Genomic DNA, 26,213 nt, shown 5'->3' with positions numbered 1-26,213 from the left:
TTAGAAATGCGTCTCCTTCTCTGAGATGGTGGATATTTTCCCATCGACCTTAAGTTTTGCATCGTTGGCAGCGTAAGGACTGAGGGCGGCGAGTTTCCCTCTCATTTTCAGGTCCTTGCTGGGAGTCGTCAGCTTCTTCATTCTCTGCAGAGAGCACAGGAGGAGAGACAAGAGCTTATCTCGCGTTCTCCCACCACAATAACAGCAGCATTAAGCAGATACAGCTTATGCATATAATCGTGCTCTTTGAATGAACCGAAAAGGCATCAACAAACTTTTATCCAACGCTGAAATGTCTGTGCCAGCAATTAATTTGTTGACACACACAGTGACTCTGCTGTTCGCGACAGTGACTTTAGACTGAATGGTTGTTTTAGTTTCATTCTTTGTTATTTGTTTGTTATACCAAGTGAATAGAGAAGCACTGAGACTCCAGAACATTGTTCCAGAACATACTGTCAAAACTGCATGATCATATCAATGTTCTGCAGGCATCTGACCGACTTCATGCTAACAGGCCAGTTGGCTTAACTAACTGAATAGACACTGTGACACTGTGATATTAATATACAGCATATGAAAATATATATGAAGCTGTCACCATTTATTCCCACCTCAAAAAGTAGTATACTTAATGACACAGTAATTGAAGTACAGAAAAGTCATTACAAGTACACTTTTTACTTTTTTTTTACTGGAGGGTAGACTCTTTACTTTGACAGATAAATAAAGTTCTTCTAAAGCGATGTCCAACTTAAATGTGTTAACATCTGAATATGCTAATTCTGAAAAACTTAAAGAGGCACTTCAAAGTACTTATAAAAAGTGTACTGTATTGTAAGTGTATAATTAATTGTGCTGTACTTTTAAAAGTATACTAAAATACAAATAATCGTAGTAATAGTAATAAAGTGTACTTGTGAAAAATATACTTTAAAATAGACTACTAGCATGCTTAATTAGTGTAAAAGTGTACTTTCATTTCAATTCATTTCAAGTATATTTAAGTATATTTCCAACACATTGATAGATTATACTATATATAGTACTGTATATAGTACATTATATAGTACTGCAAGTGTGTTTTGAATGCTCATGAATCCTGATTTTCACTGGTGTACTTCAGTTCACTTAAAGTTTGTAAAAAGTTGTGCCAATTTAGCAACTCTTTACACTTCAAATATACTCGAGTATTACTTGGGTGGTACTCAAGAACCACTTGAGTACACTTCGGCATACTTGAAGGAGACAAAAATTGTATATATTTGTCACCTGGGTTGGTATTACATACAGATTAACCAAGTCAAAGTAATTTGTTGTCATTTTTGTCAGTTATCTAAGCACTAAGATACAGTGTCTAAAGTACCCCAGTCTAACATTCGTATGTGTTGTGGATTTCATTCAAGACATGACCAAAACATCACTGATATCATCCCTCCACTGTTCATCACGCCTCAGGTCTGCCGAAGGCCAGAGGCCACGACTGATCATCTCCCATCAGAAACCTGCAGTGCGTTCCTTTATTCCTCCTGCCCGGAGCAGCGATGGGAGATCATCCAACTGTGTCGCAATCCCTCAGACGAAAGTCAGACAGGAGAGAGACAACGGCTGGACTCCTTTCACTCATTTCCTTCATTACGAGGGCCGCAGGTGATGCAGGTATAACCTTTCCCAAGTGTAAATACAGTCACTGATGTTATGCTTTTTGGTCTTTACTCCTGTAAATGAAAGTCTAATGAAGACTGATTCTGTTACAACATCTGGTCACATCTGGTCCACTGTTGTTTTGAACTAGGAAAGATCTGCTTTGTATTAGAGATTGGTTTTGTATTAATTCCGCTTGGGAGTGACACCCACTGATGATGTCAGTTGCTTGTTGACCTGAATGGTACTTAATTCACCGTCTCTAATGCGCAGAGTATGTCCAGAGCCTGATTTTCAAATGATTTCCCGACGAGGCTGAAAGCTCACATCATCCACTCTGCATTCTAACATTTTTGTTTGCCACGGAGTTAAATGGATCTGATAGATTAGTTGAAAATGCAAAGGAAAGTTCTCTCTGTCATTAAACTGCTACGCTGGGGGAAGTTACTGCTTATCTTGTGCAAACATAAACAGTTTCTTCACGAGAAATGTGCGATATGAGAGAACTAATGAGCGAAAAGGCTGATTGAAATAAAACTTCCTATGATCTTTCTTTCTGTCTGTTGTCTGTGCAAACCAGACAAAAACAGAAAGTTCCAGTTAACATTACTGATCACCGAGAACATGGCTTCATTAATGATTGCAAAAACTACTACATAAAGGTATTGCAGTTGATTTGACAGTGCAAGTATAGACAAAGCTACACGCAATATGGCATGAGTAGCACTGTTTTCTGTATGTCATTAAGAACAGGAAGAACCACAGTGGCATGCGAACAATGAGGGAAATACTGTGTGACATTCTCCTCTCATTAAGTGACCACCTGTGTAATACTGCAGTGTAAGTCAGATTTGTCCTTGTGTGTGCTTTTACCTCAGAGAAGGTGCCAGGAGTCTTCCAGATCATCCAGATAATCCCCAGAGGGATGCAGACCATTGAGGACATGGCCATGAACCAGCCGATGCCGTAGCCCCAGTCAGGGTATGTGTACACGTTGTTGTACTTCAGCGGTTTGTATTTGATCAGGAAGAACAGGAAGATTCCCTGCAGCGGACAAAAAAACAACATTAAATGTTTGCATTGTGAGAAAGAAACGCATGTGCTCCTAAAAATCGCATACTTTGAATTCAGAGTCTGCATGGTGCTGTAGTAAAAAATTAAAAACTGTGTAATACATGTGAAAATAATCAGCTGCTGCATGAGCAAATGTGTAGTCTGTTAATGCACTCTCCAAAATCCAGGTATCAATTGTCAGTGTTCTGAATTAAGAAATATTTCAAACAGTAAATTCTAGTATAACTGGCTACATGGAAACAGCGACATGCTGAATGTGTCTTTCCTTCATCACTACTGTGCTCATCTACAAGATGTGCTGTTAGCTGTCGATGTTTCCGCTGCTCCCAATTTTGTGTCTGCAGTGAGACTCACAGCACAGATGCCCGGGGTCAGGATCATCCAGCACCACTTGATGAAGAAGACAGGTTTGTAGCCAATCATGTCCTCGATATTTAGGTAGAATCTGTCACTACCTGAAATGCAAACGAGTGTCCCTGAGAGTCGCCCCACGTAACATCAAAATAACGATGGGATTGATGGATTTTGACAGCGTAGGGCCGTCTGCACGAAGCTGCTGACTAGATGTGGATGAAATGTTGTCTGAAACTTTCTTTTAAGAGAGACAAAATCATTTTGCACTGATGCATGAAAAATAAACTTTACTCTATTAATATAATTGGGTTTGCTGTCTGCTTAAATCAGACAGAGAGTAGTTTAAATAGTGTAAACCCAGAAAGAAAAGCCACAAATTATTTCTGTCTAAGTCTGGGCATAAAATCATATAAGTATATAATTTTATAATATCACAGTAAACAGATTTGTCTGCCTTGTATAACACTGGGTGACTGATGCATGTGTTTGAGCCCATTCTCCAGCAGAGGGCAGAGAAGAAATATGATTGCAGCAAGGAGGGTAAAAGCGTGACACAATGTTGGTGCGACGGGCTGTTTTCCTGAGCTGAAATGTGTGGCAGCTGTTCAGTTCGCTGTCATCTGAAGCAACACGGGGGACGAATGAAAAACAAACATTTCCTTGAGCCCCCTAGATGAGCTGGGGCTGTTATCTTACCGTACACCCAGCCGATGCATATGGACTCAAATATGGCCACAAACAGCAGGCACATCCCGCTGGCAGCGTACGAGTCAAACAGCTGGAAGACGTACATCCCTCCCTGATAGGACGAGACAGGTGTCAGTTTGCTGTCACAGCCTCTGCATGAGCAGCAGACTCGGTTAGATCACAGACAATCAGGTGTGCTTGATTTGGTTGTCAGAGGCCAATGTCTCAGTAAACCAATGTAAACAGCAGCTCTGCTCTGATATCTCTTAACGCTCACTGAAAATGAGGCTTTGTCCCAGAATGACCAACCACAGCTCATTGCCTGAAGAGGTTCCCAGTATTAAGTTGTTACCACCACATGTGGTATTAATAAGGCTTCTATGTAGTGTGCTGTGCTTTTTGCTTGTTGTTGTCTCTTTGGAGGGTTTTTAAAAACCCCAACAACACGCTGTGTGCTTTAGTGGTCCATAAAGGATCTGATGCATTAAGGACAACAGCTTTGTCTGTTTTTCGTCATTGTAGGCCACAAGGATGCATTGGATGTGCTCATGCCCATCACTCTGACCTGCACCTGGACGTTAAAGGAGTAGTTTGACATGTTGGAAAATATTATATCACAACATCTAACATCTGTCGGTTCAGTATGAGACCAGAGCCAGCAGCTGGTTAGCTTAGCTGAGAATAAAGACTGGGAACAGAGGGGGATCAGATAGCCTGGCTCTGCCACAAGTAAAAAACACACTGCGTCTCACTTCATTAGTATAATTCAGTAGTGTTAACAGCTACCAAGACTAAGACCAAGCTAACTGGCTGCTAGCTGTAGCTAGCACACAGATATGAGAATGGTATCAACAGTGGTGGAAAGTAAGCATTTGAGTACAGTTTTTAGGTATCTGTACATTGCTTGGGTGTTTTATGCCACTTTATATTTATACTTCTCCACTACAGTTCACAGGGAAGTACTGTATTTTTAACTCCACTATATTTACTGTACATCTTTAGCTTCTAGTCACTTATTAATATATTAATACATATTGCAATCAACAAATTGTGATGTCATGATGATGATGATTATGATGATGATTGTTAAATTACTCCACCTTTACCAGCTGCAACATTAAAGTGATACTTAAACATAAATGTGTCAATAATTATAATCCAATTTTTTGAGGTTTATTATTCTGAAACAGGCCATTCTGTACATTTGATGTACTTTCAAAGCTTCTACTGTTCCAGTATATATGGTGTTTCTCGCATGTATCATCCACTCCACCTTCCTCGCCTCTACTCAAGACAACTCATCTGCTCTTTCTGCTCCAGCTAAAAGGGTCATCATAAATAAAATCTCACATGAATGTAAGAGTGGAGTTACATCACAGCTCTAAACTGCTTGTAAACAGAAGATCGTCGAAATGTCTCAGCGGCGGCCTTTATGGCCCTACTTCAGCCACGTATTGAACTAAACTCTCAGAGGACCTTCTGAACTGTGATTTAATCCTACTCCAAGTCTCCTGTGGCATTTTATTCATGATGTCTCTTTAGCAGCAGAAAGGACTAAAGTGTCTAGAGTGCAGGCAGTGCTGGAAGACGAGTAAAAGCAGAGGGAGAAGTGGGCAGATTTTATGCAGTGGCGCAGAGAGGGAACGACAGAGTTCAAGTCATTGGACAAAGCAGCATGCCAGAAAGGAAATGCAAGGCAAAGAAAGAACTATACTTTAATATTGCATTATAGTTCTTTTCCCTTGTTTCATGGCCGGTTTGGGGCCACCAGAGAACGGTGCAGTACGTTTTACAGTGGGGGTGGGCGCAGAGCAGTGCACATGGACACATGAAAAGCTTTTAGCGGATGAACGACCGTCTTGATGGTGTGAGGAACCAGATTCTCCTCCTTTACTGAAAGCAGAGCCGGTGACATGAACGCAGCACTCGATGTGCAGCTTGACCACAGACCTTCAGGACTGAAAACAAGGTGTCCGCAGGGACAGACCTCTGGGTCATACCACAAACTGGTGGTGATGGTGCTCACGGTGAGGATGATGGTGATGATGAGAATGACAGCGATGGTGATATGTCCACATGTTAAATAAAAACACAAACATGATGAGAGGATAATCTCCAAAGCTGACACGCAAAGTACATACAGAGTTTAAAAACTGGACTCTAATGCTGTAACTTTAGCTGAGTCTTACCTCTGTACACATGATGAGTCCTATGAAGAAGGAGGCCACAGACATGCCCAGGATCAGCAGCTCTCTGCGGTAGCCTCTCCTGAAGGTCTCTGGGTACATGTCCACCACGGCTGTCACTAAACTCTCCACACACACAAACTGCAAAATAAAAGAGATGTTATGCACAGCCTTGATTAGTTATAAACTACATGACAAGACTATACAGTGGTATATTTAACATTTTAACTGTTTCTGTGAGCTCATATCATGAATAAAAATGCACACTGATACTGAGTACTCACATACAGACTAAACAGAGTGATATGAGCAAATGCATCAATGCACATTTTTACCAAAAGGTCCAACCTTTAAATTACGTTATGAAGTGAAACATTCTCTATAGTCTGAGTATTGTCACACCACCAGTCCTCACCTGACTGTCCAGACCGAGGAAGATGAGCATCATGAAGAAGAGGCAGGCCCAAAGCGGGGACAGAGGCATCATAGTAACAGCCTTGGGGTATGCAATGAATGCAAGACCTGGACCTGCATCACAAAAAATAAAAAAAAAGAAAATCACAAACAGGTGTTTTATCAGAGCAGGAGGAGAGTAGAGCTCCCACACGCTTGCTTAATTATTAGGGCCTCATGTGGCCTGATTATTGCTTTGTGTTATCATTTAAATGACCATATAAGTCACGTTATCAATAAAACAGTGAAGAAGCTAGTAAAGCTCCGCTAGGCAAAGCTTACGATATTCACTTAATGCATCAGCTTTAAAGGGTGTTTAAATGTTCCACTCAAAAAACATAGAACTGTATATGAACTAAAAGCAAATAGACACCAAAGTGGCACAGTGTTTGGTCTGAGGGGACGTGAATGAGATGAGATACTGTTCTGAAATACTGATGTGACTGATAAAATAAGAGGTGGCATGCCTTTACCTTATTTAGCGCCGGAATTTGGTGGCAGAACCCCGGAAACACATTATTTTAAACACCTCTGTCCTCGCTGTGCACCCTGACAAACATTTCAAATCTCTCGCTCTGTCACATTTACTAAATCATTCATACTGACTTGAATAAATCATAATGCGGTGGTCTAAGAGCCTAGGTGAAGAGCGTGGAGTTATATAACTGGTTACGTTTATCCATTTTAGCACAATATGGCGGGTGTGGGCACAAAGCTTCAGACAGGCCTTCTCTGCTCTAGGATGTGCTTCAGTACAGTGTGTGGCCATAAGTTGTTATTTACTCAGAAACATGATTGTTATTCTCTCACCAGATTCGGCGACAGCCTCGATGGGAACGTTCTGTTCGTAGGCCATGAAGCCCAGCACGGAGAAGATGGCGAAACCTGCCACGAAGCTCGTGCCGCTGTTCAGGCAACACAGCATGATGCAGTCTCTGAGGAGCAAGACAGGGAGAACTGACTTTCTGCCGCATACAGGGTGATGAGCAGAAGCTGAAATGATACAGAATGTGCCGACCCATTCTCGTCCATGAATTTACATGTATACTTATATTCTCTAAGTTAATAATTAGACAGTTAATGCAGACAACATTTAAGCTTATTTTTCTATTGATGACTAACATTATCATCCATTAATTCATCTGCTAGCAGCCACATCTTTAAATTTGATATTGTACATGCTGTACACAGCAATATGCTCAATGCCACGCAGCAGCAACCTATAATGTTTACTGTTAACCATGGCCATGGTTTTATATTCGCACCTTTTTAAATATTTCATATGTGCACTCTTTCCTACTTTTGCCCTGCAGCTGCTGCGCCACAACATCCCTTTGGGTGAAACCCGCGGTATCTTATCTTACCTGTAGCAGTTATTGTTGTAGGCATTGTAACTTCCTAGAGCAGTGAGACAGCCCAAGCAGATGGCATAGGAGAAGAAGATTTGGGTTCCCGCGTCCACCCATACCTGAAGGCAGAGCGGCCATAAATGTACAGTACACAAAGTAAAGACAATCAACATAAAAAGTGTTTCAGGAGATGTTAAGTCAGGTTAAAGTCTGATGACTGTGAAGGCTATGGCATATGATTCACATCAATTTCCACCTGATCTACTCGCTTTTTTTAGGTCATGTTCTTTGCATGTTCACCTTTAATGAAGAGATTTACATAGAGGGTATGAGGACGCAGAGAAAGGGGGGTATGCCCATGAATTTCTCTTTGGGGGCTCAATGAAGGGTATCTTGTCAATAAAGCATTGTTTTATGCAACAAAGGTGCCTGTCCAGAATCAAAGCAGGCATGCTGTGGTTCTATGGAAAGCATCTTAACCAACTTCAGTACACAAAAATGAAAGTTTCAGAAAACTTTTAAGGTATCTGATCATTTGTCACGCTCTTGATCCAGTCGCAGTTTAATTTCCACTTCATCAATGCCTCTCAGTCTATAATATCAAGTCCTTGTGAGATTCTTTAAATTAGTCAAATCACAGAATGTCAATGAGTTGAACAGGCTCCCCCAATTACAAGAGATTACCGTGATATGTCAAGAGGTGACTTTTTATCTTCTCTAATTAAACCCCACTTTTCCTTTGTTACCCCTCATCCACCTGATTTTCATCATCCGAGTGACTTTGTAATGAAATTATGGCTCAGCTCAACTGTTTTCTTTCCCCTCTGAGAGGCTCGCAGAGCAGCAGCATGAATCATGGATTAACATCCTAAAAGTAGACGCAAAGTCTTCCAGTGCCTAAATATTCATATTTTGCTTCACTGATTCCACTCCTGTCTATTTTTTGGTGGGGATTAAGGGAGGACAGCCAGAGCATAATACAGGGTTCCCTTCAATATTCAATATGTTTTTACCTTTCTAGCTCTTCACATTATTGGCAGAGTGGAGAGTAGTGAGTGGGCCATCTCATTGAAAAATTAATCACATTTACAGAAGTGAGGGCTGAACACATTGTGAACACTTTTCATTGGGACTATTTCTTCAATGTAAAATAGTTCGAATGAACTGCGATCCATTGAGTTAGTAAGATAAATCTGAGAGATATCTCAAAACTGTTCAAATCAGAACTATCTGCATGGCTAAATACCACTGGGGTCGGCTTTTTAGACTTCTCAGGCTGACAGTCGGTCAGTCCAGACTGAAATATGTCAACAACTGTGGCAATAACTGCCATGACATATTGTCCCTCATGGTCCCCAGAGGATGAATCCTGCTGACTTTGATGATCCCTGAGTTTTCCTGTAGCGCCATCATGAGTTTTACATTTGTGAGTTTTAGTGAAATGACTCAGTATCTATTGGATGGATAGAGATCAAACTTGAGGGAGACATTCAATCACCCTAAAGATGATCTAACTTCGTTTAGTGCCAGCAGCATGTCAAATACATACGAAGCAAATTCTCATCAGCCTCAACTGTACTTGTTAGCATGTAAAACTTGGATGATCAATGCAGAAACACTGTACCCTTGTAACATTAGCATGTTAGCATTTGCATCCTGAGCATGCTAGAATGCTAACGTTTAACATTTAGCTGCTGCAGTACCTCAGTAATGCCTCACAGAGCTGCTAGCATGACTGCAGACTCTTCATCCTCAGTAGGAAAGCAACAGAACTGGTTGTTGCAGTATGTTGGGGGTTACAGTACCTGTACTGTAAATAATGACTTATTGATCTAAGTACTAAAGGTGTAAGACGACTTGACAATGTTTAATGCTCAATATTCAGTAGGCCATCTGTCTCTTGTTTTTTGGATTTGAGGAATAATCAGCTGCTATGCTTACATTTTTATGTAAGTTCCCATGAAGGCGTGCTTCTGTATAGATCATTTATTCCTAACTTTCTCAGTTTCAGCACTTTAATCCTCTTTAGGGTCTCAGCTTATCCCAGTATATGCTGGGCTGAAGGGAGACATGCTGGATAAGTCCCAGTTTCAGCGCACAACAATTGTCACGTTGTTGGTAAATGTTTGGTGATTAGTACAAGTGAAATACAATGCAGGACCTGCATCACCTTCTTTATCTAAAGTGGAAATGAGTCACAATACTCTGATTCATGGGCTTCATGAGGATTTAGAAGGCAGAAAAATGTGCATCATGAAACTAGTTTGTAGTGCAGCACAGGAGCCTGCAGGATAGCATGGAGTGCTAGCAAATTCAAACTTAATGCAGCATGGCTCTTTGAAAACTCTCTCACATCACCATTCAGCCACTAATCTCATTTCCCCACCGAGAAACAATTAACAAACGCACGGTCTTCGCTCCCTCCTGGGAGTAACCACGGTAACTTCTGTGACCTCACAAACACAGGACTGTTCCTGTGGAAGAACAGGCCTTTCTCTCCTAATGTTCATTAATGTTCCCTTTAGTTCACCCTCGGCTGATGGCCGCACAGCGCAGGGAAACCTTAAAGGCCCAGGCTCAGAGAGAATCGCTTGTTGATGTTGTGCCTAATTTGGCCGGCTTGTGTTTGGTTATGTTGAGACTGTGGCTCCAGGAAACGTTTCCACTGTGTCAAAGCAGGATGCCATTAGTTGTGAAGATAGTGTTCTTGTAATGTAAATGTTTCTCTCTTGCTGCTCCTCACGTCCCATCATTTTCAGAAATGAGGCCCGTATATGTGAGATATTTATACGTGAGGTGCATTAAGACATTTAGCTGAAATGAATCAATTAGCTTTCATTCGCCCACTTTGGAGCCGTACGATGAATTAATTTTTATCTTTACGACTCAGTGACAGATGATCTTAAACAGTCAAGCGTTTTGTTCAACTTAAAGATCCATCCAGAAAAGTTTAATTACCCAAGAAAATGACATTTACTCCTTGTCTTTCACAGAAATATCCTAGCTTTGACTATGCAAATATTTTTTAAATTGAAAAGTTTCATTTGTGGACACAAGATGTCATCCTACTTCACCGTAAAGACCATCATGCTCATACGTACACTCATACTTTGAGGTGAGCGCAGAGAAACTTTCCGCCGTCTAGTGTTTGAATCTGTTTTCTACCCAGTACAGGAATATATGCACGATAAGATGTGACATTTAACTGGTTGCCTCAATTTACAAACATAAAAATCACAAGAAAATTGCAAGACACCTTCTTTTTACACAGCGTTTTGGCATCAAGCCTTCAAACACAGTTTGTTTAAGGTCCAAAATGACAATGAAGCCATTTTAATCCTTTTAAAAGACAGTGCCTTGGAGTTTTTCTTAAGATTTTTATGTCTACATATATGTCCATCCTTACAAATTCAATTTGAGTCCAGGAAGTGCTCACAGTCTTACAATGTCTGAGAACAACCGTGCATGTTGCAGCTTTTATGTAACAAAGTGTTTGTGTAGCTGGTCTTCTTAGTTTTTATGATTTTCATGCTCAAGGTCCAACTGAAGGATGAGTAGTCTATGTGCTGTGAAGTTTTGTACGTCGACAGTGTTGATAAGATACTTCACTTGAACTGAACTTAAAAATGATTTTCTATATACCTGACATCCACATTCAAAACTTAATACCATGGCAACAATAATAATTTACCATCATGCAAATATCTGAAGGTACTGTTCTTTCTACTGTCACTGTTTAATTCTGTGAAACTACGTAGCAGAACTTTTTTTTTATTCAACAATTTTCTCCAGGTATGTTGAATATCTTCTTAGAAACAGGACATCACCTAGTGTGCACAATATTGATTTCACTGTACAGAATTTGTTTATTTATAATATAAGAAATAATTAAACTGGTTGTTTATGGAAAATCCTTTTCTAATACAGCCCTCTCATTCCAGTAAGAACTAATATGTTACAATGGTTTTTATCATCATCCTGGATTTGAATGGAAGATTGAAGGGTTTTTCTTTTCTTTCTGCAAATTGAAAGACAGCAACTTCAGCATTTTTACACAAAACCTACATAGAAATGAAAAACATACAGACGGATTAATTTTTTAATGAAACGGCTGTGATTTTTATATCCACGATGCATCACACGACCACTTGTACATGAAAAGAGTTGCTCGTAGTGATGAATCCACAGAGAGGTCTCACTCTGTTTTTCCCCTGAACTCTACAGAGCTTTACAATGAGGCTTTTACACATAGTGGAGCATTTAGCAGCTAAAGAGCCAGAGGTTTTACTCAGGAGTTGGTAGAGACTTAAAAACAGAGCTAAAAGAAGAGCGAATATTGGACTGGCTGACATGACTCCAAATGAGTGCTGATGAATGCTGCTGTTGCTATCGTGATCTTAATGAGATTACCCGATTAAATAAAGGTTTATAATATAAGATTTTAAACAAATCTGCTGAGTAGGCTAATCAGTTATTATTGTCTTGCTAATGCTCGTCTGTTTTTAGTCAAAGGATTGTACCACACAACAACATCCTGGACTTTGCTGTCGTAGACGTTAAGGGAAGAAAGTATTCTGATGCAGGAAATAAGGAGGGAAATGAAAGCTAGGTAGGTTTGAGTAGTGCGACGATAGCTTTTTGCACTGGAGAGGCCGGGGGAAAAGACACAAATAGCAACGCATTTTCACCAAAAGCGCAAAACAAGAAAGGAGAGGGAGTATGAGAGTGTGAGAAGTGTGGAGAGGAGGGGTGAAGCACAATGCAGGGTGGAGGGCGAGAAGGAGGGAGGCAGCCAGTGGGAGAAAGGTATAGGAAAGAAGAGAATGGGGGAGGCGTGATGAAGTTCATGGGTGTGAAAAGAGCGGGTGACAGCCACACACACACACACACACTCCACACCGCCTTGTGAGCTGAACAGAGGCCTGATTGTCCCAGAGGAAGCTAATTTAACATCGGTGTCAGAAGTAATGTCTTCCTCTGCCAAACAGCAGCGCTTCTTTATCGCGCGCCTTCACCCTCTCTGAGCCTCTGTTTGTGTCTTTGTTTGTCCATCTATTTTTTCTCACTCATTCGCCGTCTACCTGTATCGCGGCTTCTCTCTGTCCGACTTTGCTAAAATCACAGGTTCAACAATCGTCTCAGTGGAAAACAGCTGGAGGGCCTATTAAATCAAAGAAACATACATTACATCTTGGTATAGGCTTCCTTTTTTGTATTGAAAAGCTATCATGTGAAAAACAACAGGTTATCAAGGGTTAATGTTGTAGGCTTTATAAAGTCTTTATATAGCTGCAGTATGTTCTTAACACCTTTTGTCATCGTGAGGAGCTGCTTTTCCCAACAAGTTGTGTGAACCAGACTGGCTTGTTTGAACATTTGCAGACTGACTGAATTTCTGCATTGTTTGGTCGTCACATCTATGGCGTTTCACCCCAAGTGCAGATGTTTAGACTTGGATGCTGGAGAGTGAAGTTGAAAGGGAGCTGCCCATTTCGTAAGCATGAACAGGTTACACAAAGGAACCAAGGAGGGATCGTCACACTTCAGTAGCGGTCGGTGGATGCTTTCTGTTATTTTTCAAAGGGTTTTTTTGATTCAAGACAACAGCAGGCTGTCATTTCTGGCCCTCTAACCATCACTTTTTGCTGCTGAAATGATTAGCCGGGCATGCTAATGATTGCAGCTTAAACACGCTGTGTAATCTGTTACAACTTTGCTCTTGTGTTTCTGGTTTTGGTTAGACAAAGAAAAAGACTCTTACTACAGTCCCATGCAGAGCACTTCAACATGCAGAGAAATCCAAAGCTTGACAGCTCTGCCGTGCCAAGTTACAGTCGCGAAGATGTGAACGGACAATCGCTGTTCGGGAAAAGGGTTTAATGAACGGTCGAAGTTTTACAGTGTGAATGAGCTTCCCATTTTTCACATTTGTTGTCTTAACTAACCGTGACATCCTGAACCAAACCCATGCAAGAGTTATCTGCTGGTAAATCTTTTTTTTTTACATGATGGCTGAAATGAAAATGTGATTTTGATACAGAGACATAATTTGTTCACAGTTTTGTCCACTGAGGAATTTAGAATATAGGCATTTATAATTGATAAGTAAAAGTATGCATCTACCTATCTATCTATCTATCTATCTATCTATCTATCTATCTATCTATCTATCTATCTATCTATCTATCTATCTATCTATCTATCTATCTATCTCACTCAACTCTCATCTGTCTCAATTCATGTTGTCATGACACCCCATCCACTGACATTTCCTAGTGCACTGTTGCTTAGCGACCTGAGCTGTCTGCCTTTTCCAGACGAGGTCAAGGAGTCTGCACGGTGTATGTGTGTGTGTGTGTGTCCGTCTGTATGAGTTCTATGTTAATGCACCACCTCTATTAGCCTCAAATCCTGCTCTGTCAACCCCTCTGAAAGCTCACCATTTACCTGACCCTGGATCATCTAATCACCAGCATGAAGTGTCAGCTCTGCTATATTAAGCCACCGTTGCATCATATGTGCCACTAGAGTGGCACATATAAATGCACCTAAATGTTTACTATATGAAATAGAGAGGTACCATTTGCCATTTTGTAAACAGCTTCTTTCTGCAAAAAATGGTGTTAGGTGTAAAAAAAAAAAAAAAAAAGGACTGATCCCCCATCGCATTACAGTAATAACAACACCACCTGTCCCCCTGGCAGATAGTCAGCTCCAGACAGGTGGGTATGAGGCAGTGGTATAAATTCATTCTCATGAGTTCATGAGTCTTGTCTGTTTAACCCCTCTTGCTTTACTTTGGTGTCTGTTTCTTTTCTCAGGTAAACTGACAAAAACTGTTGCATTTTTAGCACAATGTGCTGATCAAATAAACTTTATGCTGCCATTAGGAAATACCAGATTCATAATATGAGGACACAAGAAGAATATAAACAAAGGAGGAAATACAGGGGGAGCTAATAGTTTGTTGAAGTTTCAAAGCTGCATGAATGTCTTATATATGGTACTTAATTCCATCCAACATGTGCCACCAGCAGTGGGGATGATGTACAGCATCTTACAGGCAAGGAAAGTAATAGCTTCTGCAACCCTGACAGTGCACCACCTGCAGGCAGTAAGTGTTACAACTCTTTTTTCTTGTTCTTTTTCATAGCTGCAGTGTGTGCAGGTTTTTTGCTATTTTAACTTAAAATAAACAGGGTTTGTTAATATGTGCATATTTTCTGCTGAATGCTGACAGGAGGGAAAATGCACATTGCTATGAGTGAGACAGTGTGTTTCCTCTGACCTCCATGACTGTCCATCTGGTTACTTTCAAAAGGGGCTGGGGTGGGATCCCAACACACAAATAAAAACATCAGCAGTCCCAATATAAAACTGAAACTGTATCAGGTAGCACCTGCAGGTGGCACAAGTGCTAAATTAGCAACACAGATCATTCTTCTTGCCTGTAGGTGGCAACATCTCACTTTCTCGCACTTTTAGCCTCTGGGTGTTTGAAGGAGGCTGATTCTTTTCACCTGTGCTGTTAAAGAGGGTACAGTGGGTCCAAGCCTACCTGAGGGTCAGAGAGACGTGAAATGTCCGGGTAGAGGTAGAACTTGATGCCGTCGTATGCTCCTGGCAGCGTCACTCCTCTGATCAGCAGGATCAACAACATGACGTAAGGAAATGTAGCTGTCACATACACAACCTGCAGGTATAAACATGCACAGATTTGGAATATTAATCTATGCACAGATTACAGAAACAACACAGTTGACACTGAGTCACTGTCAGAACTTGCAGAGCTACTTACATAACCTGATATGATGCATACAAAACAAAGTCAAAGTGAAGCTGTGCCAAGCAAAAACTCTGCCAACAATAGTCACAATGTTGGGCTCTACCCAACGTGGCCACCTCCTCATCCGTTCCCACTTTAAAAAATCTTCACAACTACAGGACTAACTGGACTGAAAGAATCCCAAAGAGGACAAAGGTGGCGTTTTGTGTCATTCTTACAGCTCAATAACAACAAACTGCTATTCAGACCTAAAGGCGAGAGGACATGACAGTAATCTAACCACACATGTCGAGATGATAAGAAGATAAGTGATGAGGATGAAGATTACAGTACAAAACTTACAGTACAAAATTCTTGCTGTTGCACAAACACATATGTGTGACAATGTGAAAGTAAGAGTAGAGCAACATTCATAAGTTTTCTTCAAGACCAAAACAGCTATAACACCTAGCAGGTGTTAACAAACATGGTTGTTGAGATCAGGGGAGCCTTTGTTAGCTCCATGAACCAGCGAGGCATCACAGAATTTGGTAAGTCTTAACTTAAATCAGTTTGTTTAATATGTTACACAAAAAAACGTATATCTATTTATTATTTCATTTTAGTTGTATGTCTTTTTCTGACCTCTAATTTTTGCTTTTGTGTGAAATGCTGCATAGTTTCCTCTCTTTATCTCCCTTTAAAATGACTGATTTAAATTTGCTACTTAAAAAAGAAGCTTCTCCATCAACATAGGCAATTTTTCCTCTTTCCAAGCCAGTCTCTCCTGTGGGGTCTCACAGGGTTCCATCCTCGGTCCCCTTCTTTTCTCTATCATCATTCAAATTTCTCTAAATACTTCAAAAATACAACATTTCCTTCCACTGTTGTGCTGATTACACACAGCTCTATCTCCCCTTGAAACCAAACGACCAGTCCAATCCAGTCTGTGTCATTAACTGATTTAACGACATGAAATGTTCAATGGCACTGAAGTTGTCCTATTGGGTCCCTGCGACTCCATCAAAGTGATTAGAAACAGTCTTGGCAACCTGTCTGCGTTCGTCAACCTCATGTCAAAAACCTTGCGGTGATCCTCTGTTAACTTTGACAAACACATTAATAAGTAGTAAAAGCATTTTTTTTCCAGCTTTTCTCCCGTTCAAAGATCTTGAGAAAGTCATCCACGTCTTTATTATTACCCTGCTTGGATTACTGCAACTTCCTGTAGCCTGGGATTAGTCAGTCATCCCTGTCCTGCCTGCAACTGGTCCAGAGCACCAGCCAGGCTCCTGACAGGTACCCGGAAGAGGGACCATATTACCCCTATTCTGGCCTCTGTCCATTGGCTATTAGTATGGTTCCGAATTGATCTTAAGGTACTCCTGTTTGTTTATAAAGCCCTAAATGGGCTGGCCCCTTCTACATCACTTGGGGCTTCAGGCTGTCCAGCAATCTAAGTTTACGGTCAACAAGGGTTGCTGTTATTTACTTTACAAATCACTGTCTACTGTTAATCATTTGAGCAGAGGTACCTGTTGAGGACACAGTTTAATATCTGCTGATAAACTCTTTGAACCTTCAAAACAAAATGGTAACATGATGCCCTAGCGGTACAGTTAACATGCAAAAATAAAGACTGATGACTATGAATATACAGTATTAATATATGGGCATGTCTGTTTCTTTTATGTTTAAAGCATTTGCCATCAGATCAGTCAAGTGCGGATAGATAGATAGATAGATAGATAGATAGATAGATAGATAGATAGATAGATAGATAGATAGATAGATAGATAGATAGATAGATAGCAGGGTATCATGCACAGCACTGGAGTCAGCTACGTGATAGCAAACATCACACATACCTTTAGTACAGTAGCTAGCACTTGCTAACCATCAAACCAACACTCCATTTTTTGTTGAACCATTCAGGATTTGCAGAATTGTGCTCAACATCTCAAGACTCTTAGAAACCCCCTGAACAAAGACCCTGGCCTCTTGGAAGGCAGAGGCGGGCAACATACATCCCCTGGCTTGCTGGCATCCAGTCAAAGTCCAATTGAGGACAGAACAGGACAGAACAGAGCCAGGCCAGGAGACTGAAAAGAAAAGAAGGCTCCTCTGGCCCCGTCTCTTAAACAGGAGAAGCCCAGAGGAGTGATGCTGGCAGTGTGGGAAAATGTGCTTTTCTTTGAAGCACGAAGAGGAGTGCATGAGTACACACACACACACACACACACACACACACACAAACACACACACACAAACACACACACACACACACAACTTCATTCACAACATTCAAATGGGTGTGCACATACTACAGATGCAGACAGAGTGGACCATTCACACATACTGGCCTAAGCACACACTCATAAACACATGCACGTTCCGATGACCCGTACGCAGCTAGTCACATTACTGTACAACTGCAAGCAGCAGTTTCATGAATGAAACCTCCTTTTTCAGGGAGGGAGAGGCTCAGTTCACTGTTACCGTGTGGAGACAAGTGGGACTGATTCAAAGTGCCACTTCACGCTTGATTTCACCCTCAACCACTCAGACATTAAAGATCTGTTTTAATGAATATCCTTCACCTAAAAAACCTTAATCAGAAGTTTGAAAAATAACTGAAATCCTCACTAAGGTCATGTTTGAAGAGTGAGGATCCATGAGACTTAATGAGACCGTCCACTCTAAGCTCTGCTAATCCCAGCGTGGCCTAAAGGGAAAGTGTGGGAAAAGTTGTCTCCTGCCCAGCGGATCCCTCCCTTAATTTGTCAAATAAAACGATCACACATCCTAAACCTTCTCTCCCTCTTTCTCTCCATCTCTCTGGAGATGAAAAGGACAATATTCAATCTCTCCATGAACTTTTGATGCTCCACATGCTCCTTCCAGCTCACCACGGGCAAACATTTAAGCCACCACAAATTTACTGGTCAAACTTGCCCCTGCCTCGCCGTAAATCTAACAGGAGGGCTTAAATGTAAGAATGGCTGGCAAACACGGGCAACAAAAGCAAACAGCTTAGCGAAGTCGGAACTGAATGGGCTGTAGGGTCTGTGGAGAAGAAAGCACCTCTCTCTTGCAACAAGCGAGCTGTGGTTAATTTCTCATAGCAGGAGAGAGAGAGAGGCAGCAGAGGCGGAGGCTGAGGATATACTCTGCATGCTCCTCATGAACGCTCTCCTTTCCTCCAGTGAATACAGGAATCAATCTTGGACCGGCTGCTAAAGCCCGGCCATGAAGAAGCCTTCTCCCCTCTTACTTCACAGCCAGACAAAAGACACTTCGGGGAGATATAGGCATTGCCGCCGAGTTGTTTTTTTCCCCCGTCATGTAGAATGTGAGCCCATTAATTTTTCCACACACACCTCTCCTTCTTTTCTCTTTACTCTCTTTCTTCCCTCTCTTTCTTCACTCTATCTCTATCTTTCCACTCATTCTGGCTCATTGAATCTGAGAGGAGTTTCTTAAAGGCTGCTGAGCACCCGAAGCTAGGTGCAGAGTCCTCACTGTTCTCCTTGAGGTTGCTAGAAGAGCTTTGAGGGGGACATTACAATGGAAACAGTGATGGGAGGAAAGGTAGAGGTGGGTGGTGCAGACACCCCCTTTGTCCTTTATTTGCAGGGGGTAATGCATGTGGCTTCCTATGAAGGAGTTCTACTGAGGCCAAGAAGGGGAAACTGCTTCATTTTGTGGTTGTTTCAGTCTGTAAGATGGAAATTATAACTGCTCCAGTGAATAAAAACTGGCAGCAAAGTGGCACACACACATATTCCTGCATCTACATATTGATATACAAATTGCTCCATCATGAGCTGGATGGTGTTAAAACAGCATTACACGCACAGTTTCCTCGTGTTCATGGTGTGAAAACATCATGCAGTACTTTCATGCGGCACTCGCTCTTTGCATTGCAATAACAACCACACAGACTCACACACACAGACACACACAATAGGAAATGTGCATTACACTGTCTCACCTTGCCAGTTGACTTGGGCCCCTTCCAGATGCAGAAGTAGCAGATGAACCAGGCCAGGGCCAGACACATGGCCAGCTCCCAACGCATTCCCCCCATGTGCTCAATACCATCTGATATCTTCAGTACCCTGCGTCTGATTTGGCACAGAGAACATAGTTGATTATTGACTTATAACTTGATTTAGTTCAATACTCTTTTGTCACACATGTAGATGCCTTTGCAAGCACTTCCTGAAGTGCAGTGTTGAATGTAAAATGCAGAGGCTCTGCAGATTTCTTCAGGCATTTAGTTGTTGCTCTTACTCAGAGTGATAAAGTGCAAACTGTGTGTGTGTGTGTGGGGGGGGGGGGGTATTTGCTTGAGGTTGCTCCTTATGAATAGTCATATTGTTTTTGCTGGTTAACCATAGTCCCTAGAAACATCAATTATTGCACTCTCCAACTCCACACACTTGTACTCCACTATTTCAAAACACTATCACGCTAGTTGGCATACTCCATACAGGGTACAAATATAAAACCTGCAAACCTTTGGTCATTTAAGGTTAAGGCTCTATTGTCTTTTATTGGTTCTCTACCCCAGTGCAGCACGCTAAAATTCACACGTACCTGCTCAGTCACTCAGGATGAGTGCATCCTACCACACAGTACCATCCTGACCAAACCATACTTTCTGTCAACGACTCAAAGAGCAACATGACAGTGACGGGACTAACTAGCAGTATTGGACGACCTCATCCATCCTCTGAGATTCACGCTACAACTTCCTCCTTCTGTCCATGATGTCTGATCGTCATCCTGCTGCTAACCTGGACACTGGCACTCCAAGATGTGATGTGTAAAAGTGTAAATTTGCAAGCAGCAACAATTACTTCTGCGTGGCACAATGCAGCCTTGAACAATGTGAGGATGGACTGGCAATAATCTTGTGGCTCCAGTGCCACCACCTGTCATCTGATAGTGCTCTTCCAGCAATGACACCTCCTCTCTTTCGCTGAGACTCCCCTGCTTGGCTCGTGAGTCCACTTCACATACGTAGTTGCTAAAACTGTGGAGGAACACACCATCCTCCTGATGCCTCAACTCCGTCTTTAAAACATTGTGGTCAACGTGCTGAGATTGGCTTCAGGAAGATACCAAGAAGGTGTCAAATGTGACATAATGGAGATGACTTGGCTTTATATCATTCATCAGTCCTTCTATTGAGCATCAAGGATGTGCTGGTTGGACAACTGCGCTGTAGTGGCCAACATCAACAGGACGGAATGTTTGCTCTGGTTTGCTCCACCATTATGACCACGGACCACTTGAAATAAGTCATGCAGAATCTTCATGGAAAAACATTTGTGTCAAATAAAGTCCATGGTCGGACCACTACCTGACAAGTTAACCACAACACCTTGAGCCAAATCTGGGTTTAGTTCAGCAGAATACGCTGTGCTTCTCCTGGAATTAATATGAAAATTCAATTAGCATTTTTTTCACTCCACCTCACCTCCTTGTTTGGTGATAGCCTATGTCAAGAAGCTGCCAGCACTGTGGTCCACCGATGTGAACTAGCTGGTGGCATGACATCTCCGACCTACTAAATTCCCACATTAGAGAAGCCTCCCGCCTGTCCTTACATTACTGAGTTTGTGGAGCTCAGTAGGCAGATGGCTGTGGTCCTAAGTCCAAAACCTCCCAAAGGGGACAAATAAAGTATATCTTGCCGCTGAGCAGTACAGCATTATCAAGCCAAGAGAATGGAAATTGGAGGCTGGTGGTCTGCAGGCCTACCACAGGCCTACAACTACAACAGTCTTTCCTGTGATCCGCCTACAGGTGTAGCAGCGTAGGTGCAAGGTATGATGTCATAGCTTGTCGGCGGCGGTGAATCAACAGTGTGTTTCCTGTTTGTTGAGGCATAGCCAGGCAACAGCATTGATGGAGGATGAGAAGCGAGATTCAGGGCCACAGAGCTACATGGTGCTGCCAAATCTTTGCCACCGAGTTCACCCCCGGAGCTCCTGACCAGCCATTGATCATGGTGACATGTTCTTGGTGGCCGGCCACAGGCTAGGTCCAACACAGCCCCCCGTCCCTCCCTGGTCAGCCGAAAGGGCAAGATGTGAACGCTAATGTGTGTAAATATACTTGTGTGTGTTCTAAAATGCATCTGAGTGGGTTTTACAGTATATGGGTGCTGCATAGTTCTGTGGTGTGACATGTGTGCAGATGTGAGTATGATAATGTAGATGTGTAGGTAAATGATAATATCTAGTAGTTTTTAGCAGGGAAACAGAAGCCATGTATCTTCTACCTGGTCACATAAAAACAGTATTTATAAGAGCATTTGGGTAAATTAATTTAAGTCTAATTTACTCTTTTGTATTTCTTTAAGTGTAAAAAATTAGACATTATTGCTTCCTCAAGGTAAAGAGAGTCTTGGAGGATGAGGACTCCATCGCTGCCAAAAATTCCTGCATCCAGCATCATGTATGCATTAATATCTTGTTGTTGCACACATGTACAAAACTTTTACTCAAACTCTCTTTAAATGACATACACTTTGTATTTGAAAGTCTAAAGGCGAAATGATAAAACCATGTAACATTATTCCGGAGCACCAATGTAAAGATCCGCAGTTGGCAAAATGCAGCTTGTTTAACGTACTGCTCCGATGTTTGTTTATGCTGTATGTACAGTACAAAACATGACAGTGTGTTTTGGCATAGATTAAGCTAAGCCTGGTCAGTGGCTATATTTGCCAACAGCGTGGCGGTTGGCTCTTTGGCCATTTCCTTTGGGCATGTCTCTCTCTTTTTGGTGAGGTTAATGCTGCCGGTTCAAATCTGATGTTTTCATCACTGTTACACAAATCAGCTCACTCGATTTTAACTCAAAAAGAACATAGATTACCATTTTAATTTAACCGCTCCAATGCAATACATAGTTTTAAAAAATGAGATGTGACCCACTAGTGTAAACATAGCCACTGGCAGCGAGACAGGAAGTGTGGTCAGCACTACACACTGACAAGGTCTGATCCGCTGCCACACACATGGCTCTAGCTGGGAGACAGCTGGCCTACCAGAGCCTGTTGACACACAAATATGAAAAGGGCTGACTAATTATTGGGGGAAAGGTTGGGGGGGTCAGTGAAAACAGTCTGGAGCTGTCAGAAGCTCAGATTTTCAACGTTACGGTAGATAACGACTGACTGCCTGAACTGACAAAGCACCTCCTCGTAGTGTTACAGGACAAACTGTGATGCCATTAATATTTTATACGCACCGAGATGAAAGCCATCATCAAAGTATGCTCTCCAACGGGACTTTGCAAACACAAACAGGCCGTTAAGTCTCCTATGAAGTCTAATGAACATGACAGACATGACAGGAAAAAAAGCAGTAATAAAACATTTACTTACTCCCAGAACTCGATCACTGGAGACGTTGCGTTGGGGTTTGTAATGTTGGTGGCATTTTCTCCATAGTAGTCGACACAGTTCTCTGTGGACATACAATGACGTGTCATTATTTAGATATGACATTGCCCGTTAAATCCTAAGACATATTTTCTTTTCTCTGGAAAAATGATGCACATGCTTATTTTTGCATGCAAGAAGATTTTCCTCTCTTATCCACTGTTCCATCCTCCTACCTGTATTCCAGTAGTGCCCACAGCCAGCCCACGGCAGCTCAGTGGTGAAGCAGTTGAAGAGGTAGAAGATGGCCCAGGCGAGGATCACTACATAATACACGTTTAGATGAGCTTCAATCACCTGCGTCGCATAGCCGATACCTGAAAAGGGTTACAGATAAAGCAAATGAGAAAAAAACTGCAGGCTGGATTTCACTGCAACCAAGTCAGTAAAAACAAATGACTCAAGATCATCATGGAAAAAAAAAAACATTTATAAAAACAGTATTTATTTTGCACGGGCAAGAATCAAGTTTCATCAGCCCGTCTACTTTGTCTCTGCATAGTCTCCCATTTTCTATTCAATTATCAAAAGCTGGACGTGCACCCTGATAAAAGGTATGAAGTGAGTGTTTTCTCACCCTCAAAAAGCGGGCAGACTTTCCTCCAGCAGGTGATGCCTCCCTCACTGGTGAACTGACCCAGGGCAGTCTCCAGGAAAAACACTGGGATACCGCAGCACACGAAGAAGATGACGTACGGGACGAAGAACGCACCTTCACGCACACAAAAGAAAACACATGCAGAACATTAGTACCGCTTGAAAGTTAGACAGCGTAATAGTTCAAATTAAGTTCTAACTCTTCTTAATTCCTACTGTTAACAGGTTTGTATGTAAGGAGTAATTCATAATATTCAAATGAAAGCACTCACTATGAGGCCGCACTCATACTGCTACATGATCTTTTCATACTGTGCTGTCTAATGAGGGAACCCACCTCCTTTATTGACATGATTGTGCTTAATGGATGATATAATAGAGGATAGCATATTTGGATACTTAAAAACGACAAAATTTACACTCTACATTGGTGCGGTAGAGGATGAGAGAACTTGTCTCCCCCCTTTTTTGCTCAGGAATGTGTCTTTCATATTTCAATAACCATATCCTCTTTACATATCTGATTAGAGATGATATTTGCTTATTTGTGTTTCTTTTCAACTCTTGCTTCATCCATCTTACCTCTTTCTTCCTGCTAGGGAGCTTGTCTTAACGTCTGCCAGTTTTCCTACACAAACCCCTCATCCACCACCTTGAGTCTTTGCTGTGTGTCGATACTCTTAGACCAGATAAGAGAAACTTCCTTACCTCCTCCATTCTTGTAGCAGAGGTACGGAAACCTCCAGACGTTGCCCAGCCCGATGATCTCTCCAGCCACAGACAGGACAAACTCGATCTTGTTGTTCCAGTGGCCCCTCTCATTGTACTCCCCGTTGTCCAGGCTGGAGCTGGACCCTTCCGGGTCTCTGCCATCCTCCGGTTTACCGTTTATAACGGGCCCGCTCTTCTCAGCTGTCATGACGCTCCAGCAGCCCGCTGCGAGAGAGACAGAAAACACATGAACAGAAGACTTTACAAAGGTGACCTCGGAACCAAAACAGAGACTTCTTCTGGGATGTCTATTTTTTCTTGGGATGTCTGAATCTGAATTGGGCTGTTCCATGAATGCAAAACCACGCCCATTGAATTGTCCACACTTATATATGTGAAGATTCAAATCAAGTTAAAGCAATCCAGTTCATTTTCACTTATTATGTAACTGCATGGCCCTTTAATCAGCCATAAGTCTAAATAAAACAGAAGCTGTGTGGAAACAAGTGTGAAAACTCATTAACTATTCATTTAGGGGAAAGATAAGGACATAGAATAGAACAGAGCACAAAAGACATTGCGCATTAATGTTGGCCAACCAGAAAGAGGATGCTTGTGAGTCCAAATTAAAGAAAAACATGCTTTCAGTAACCTGCAACTAAACCAACCTCAGTGAAATTGTCCCACTCTTGCTCCATATGACCATAATATCAGCACAACACAGCTTTTAGCACAGGAATAACTTCAGAACTTGTTCCAATCATCCTTATCTCCTAACTGTATGTGTGCAAGTTAGAAACCTCATAAGAACTTACTCAATTAAAGCCAAACAGCAAGAAAGTGGTCCATCGAAAAGGAGAAGAAGAAGATGTTAGTAACACCTCGTGGAAGCAGGCTATGGCACAGACATGAGCGCGCAAGCAGAAATCAGAAACATGTAACGTTGACTTTACTCACCAGTCTCCTATGGAACAGTGGCAAACCTCCTCTTGGCTCCCGCGATGATGCGCACTAACAATCGCCTTTACAAAGCGCAGGATGGTTTAGCCTGATCAGGGGGGTGGAAGAAAAAAACAGGAGAGAGGGGGCAAAAGAGGGAAATGAGAACAATCTGGATCCGCGTTGGGTGAAGCGGTTTTGTTAAGTCTCTCGTCTATATAAAGGAAGATCCCGGGCGTTGCAGAGTGGCGGTGGATCTTGCACCAGGCGATGGATAACCTGCGACTGCGCTCCCACTCGCTCTCCAAGCGGTCTACTCTCAAGCGCCTCGACTTGGATAAAAGCCATGTGGTCACCAATCTAGCTCTCAGCTCAGCGTTACCAGGGCGCAGAGGGAGCAGGATGACATGGGCAAAACACGAGAAAAAAGTTAGGCTGGTGCAAGTTTCAGCATCAACCCTGGAGTTCCCTTACTCTGCTCCATGCTATTAAAGCTGATCCACTTGGTTTAATTATCTCTGAATTCATGGGTGGGATGCATCGTGCACGACCAAACGTAGAACACTGCAGCAGATGATGGAAAACGAAAATAAAGTGATTTAAAAGAGGCCTGAATGCACCAACAAAGTGTAGTTTAGCCCATATAAAGCTGATTTTTGTCTTTGCCACCCATGTGAGTATATAAAATTTGAGGTTTGTTTTCCACATCTTACTGATGGATTTGTTTTCATTCAGTATCACTATACAGGTTTTTAAATTTGGCACACATAAGAAATATGTGACTTGCAGAAAGGCATTTATCTATAGACTGTTTGAGTGATTAATACTGCTTCAGCTTCAGAAGAAAGGGCTAGATTACAATTCTGGAAATATCTCTTAGTCTCACTTGACCAGATTATATCATGGCTACATGATTTACTTAAAGATGTAAATTCAGAATACAACCAGCCTGAGAAACAACACGATGATAGCATTTTGTTTTGTTCCATATT

At 41.9% G+C, this 26,213-nt stretch overlaps 1 protein-coding gene across 1 annotated transcript; it reads right to left on the bottom strand.

The window, feature by feature from the left end:
- slc6a11b (solute carrier family 6 member 11b) lies at positions 1-24,490 on the bottom strand. The gene is made up of 14 exons (XM_041953311.1): positions 24,280-24,490; positions 23,552-23,686; positions 23,151-23,291; positions 22,918-22,999; positions 19,507-19,639; positions 15,306-15,440; positions 7,763-7,866; positions 7,209-7,333; positions 6,361-6,473; positions 5,949-6,086; positions 3,769-3,871; positions 3,073-3,173; positions 2,518-2,688; positions 1-144 (listed from the first exon to the last, which is right to left on the bottom strand). The coding sequence occupies exons 1-14, from the start codon at positions 24,488-24,490 to the stop codon at positions 1-3; spliced, it is 1,836 nt and encodes a 611-aa protein (XP_041809245.1).
- Positions 24,491-26,213: the final 1,723 nt, after the last annotated feature.

This window comes from Chelmon rostratus, chromosome 2 (assembly GCF_017976325.1).
Source record: "Chelmon rostratus isolate fCheRos1 chromosome 2, fCheRos1.pri, whole genome shotgun sequence".
Taxonomy (NCBI): domain Eukaryota; kingdom Metazoa; phylum Chordata; class Actinopteri; order Chaetodontiformes; family Chaetodontidae; genus Chelmon; species Chelmon rostratus.
The sequence above is the reverse complement of the archived record's forward strand: the minus strand, read 5'-3'. Positions and strand labels throughout refer to the sequence as shown.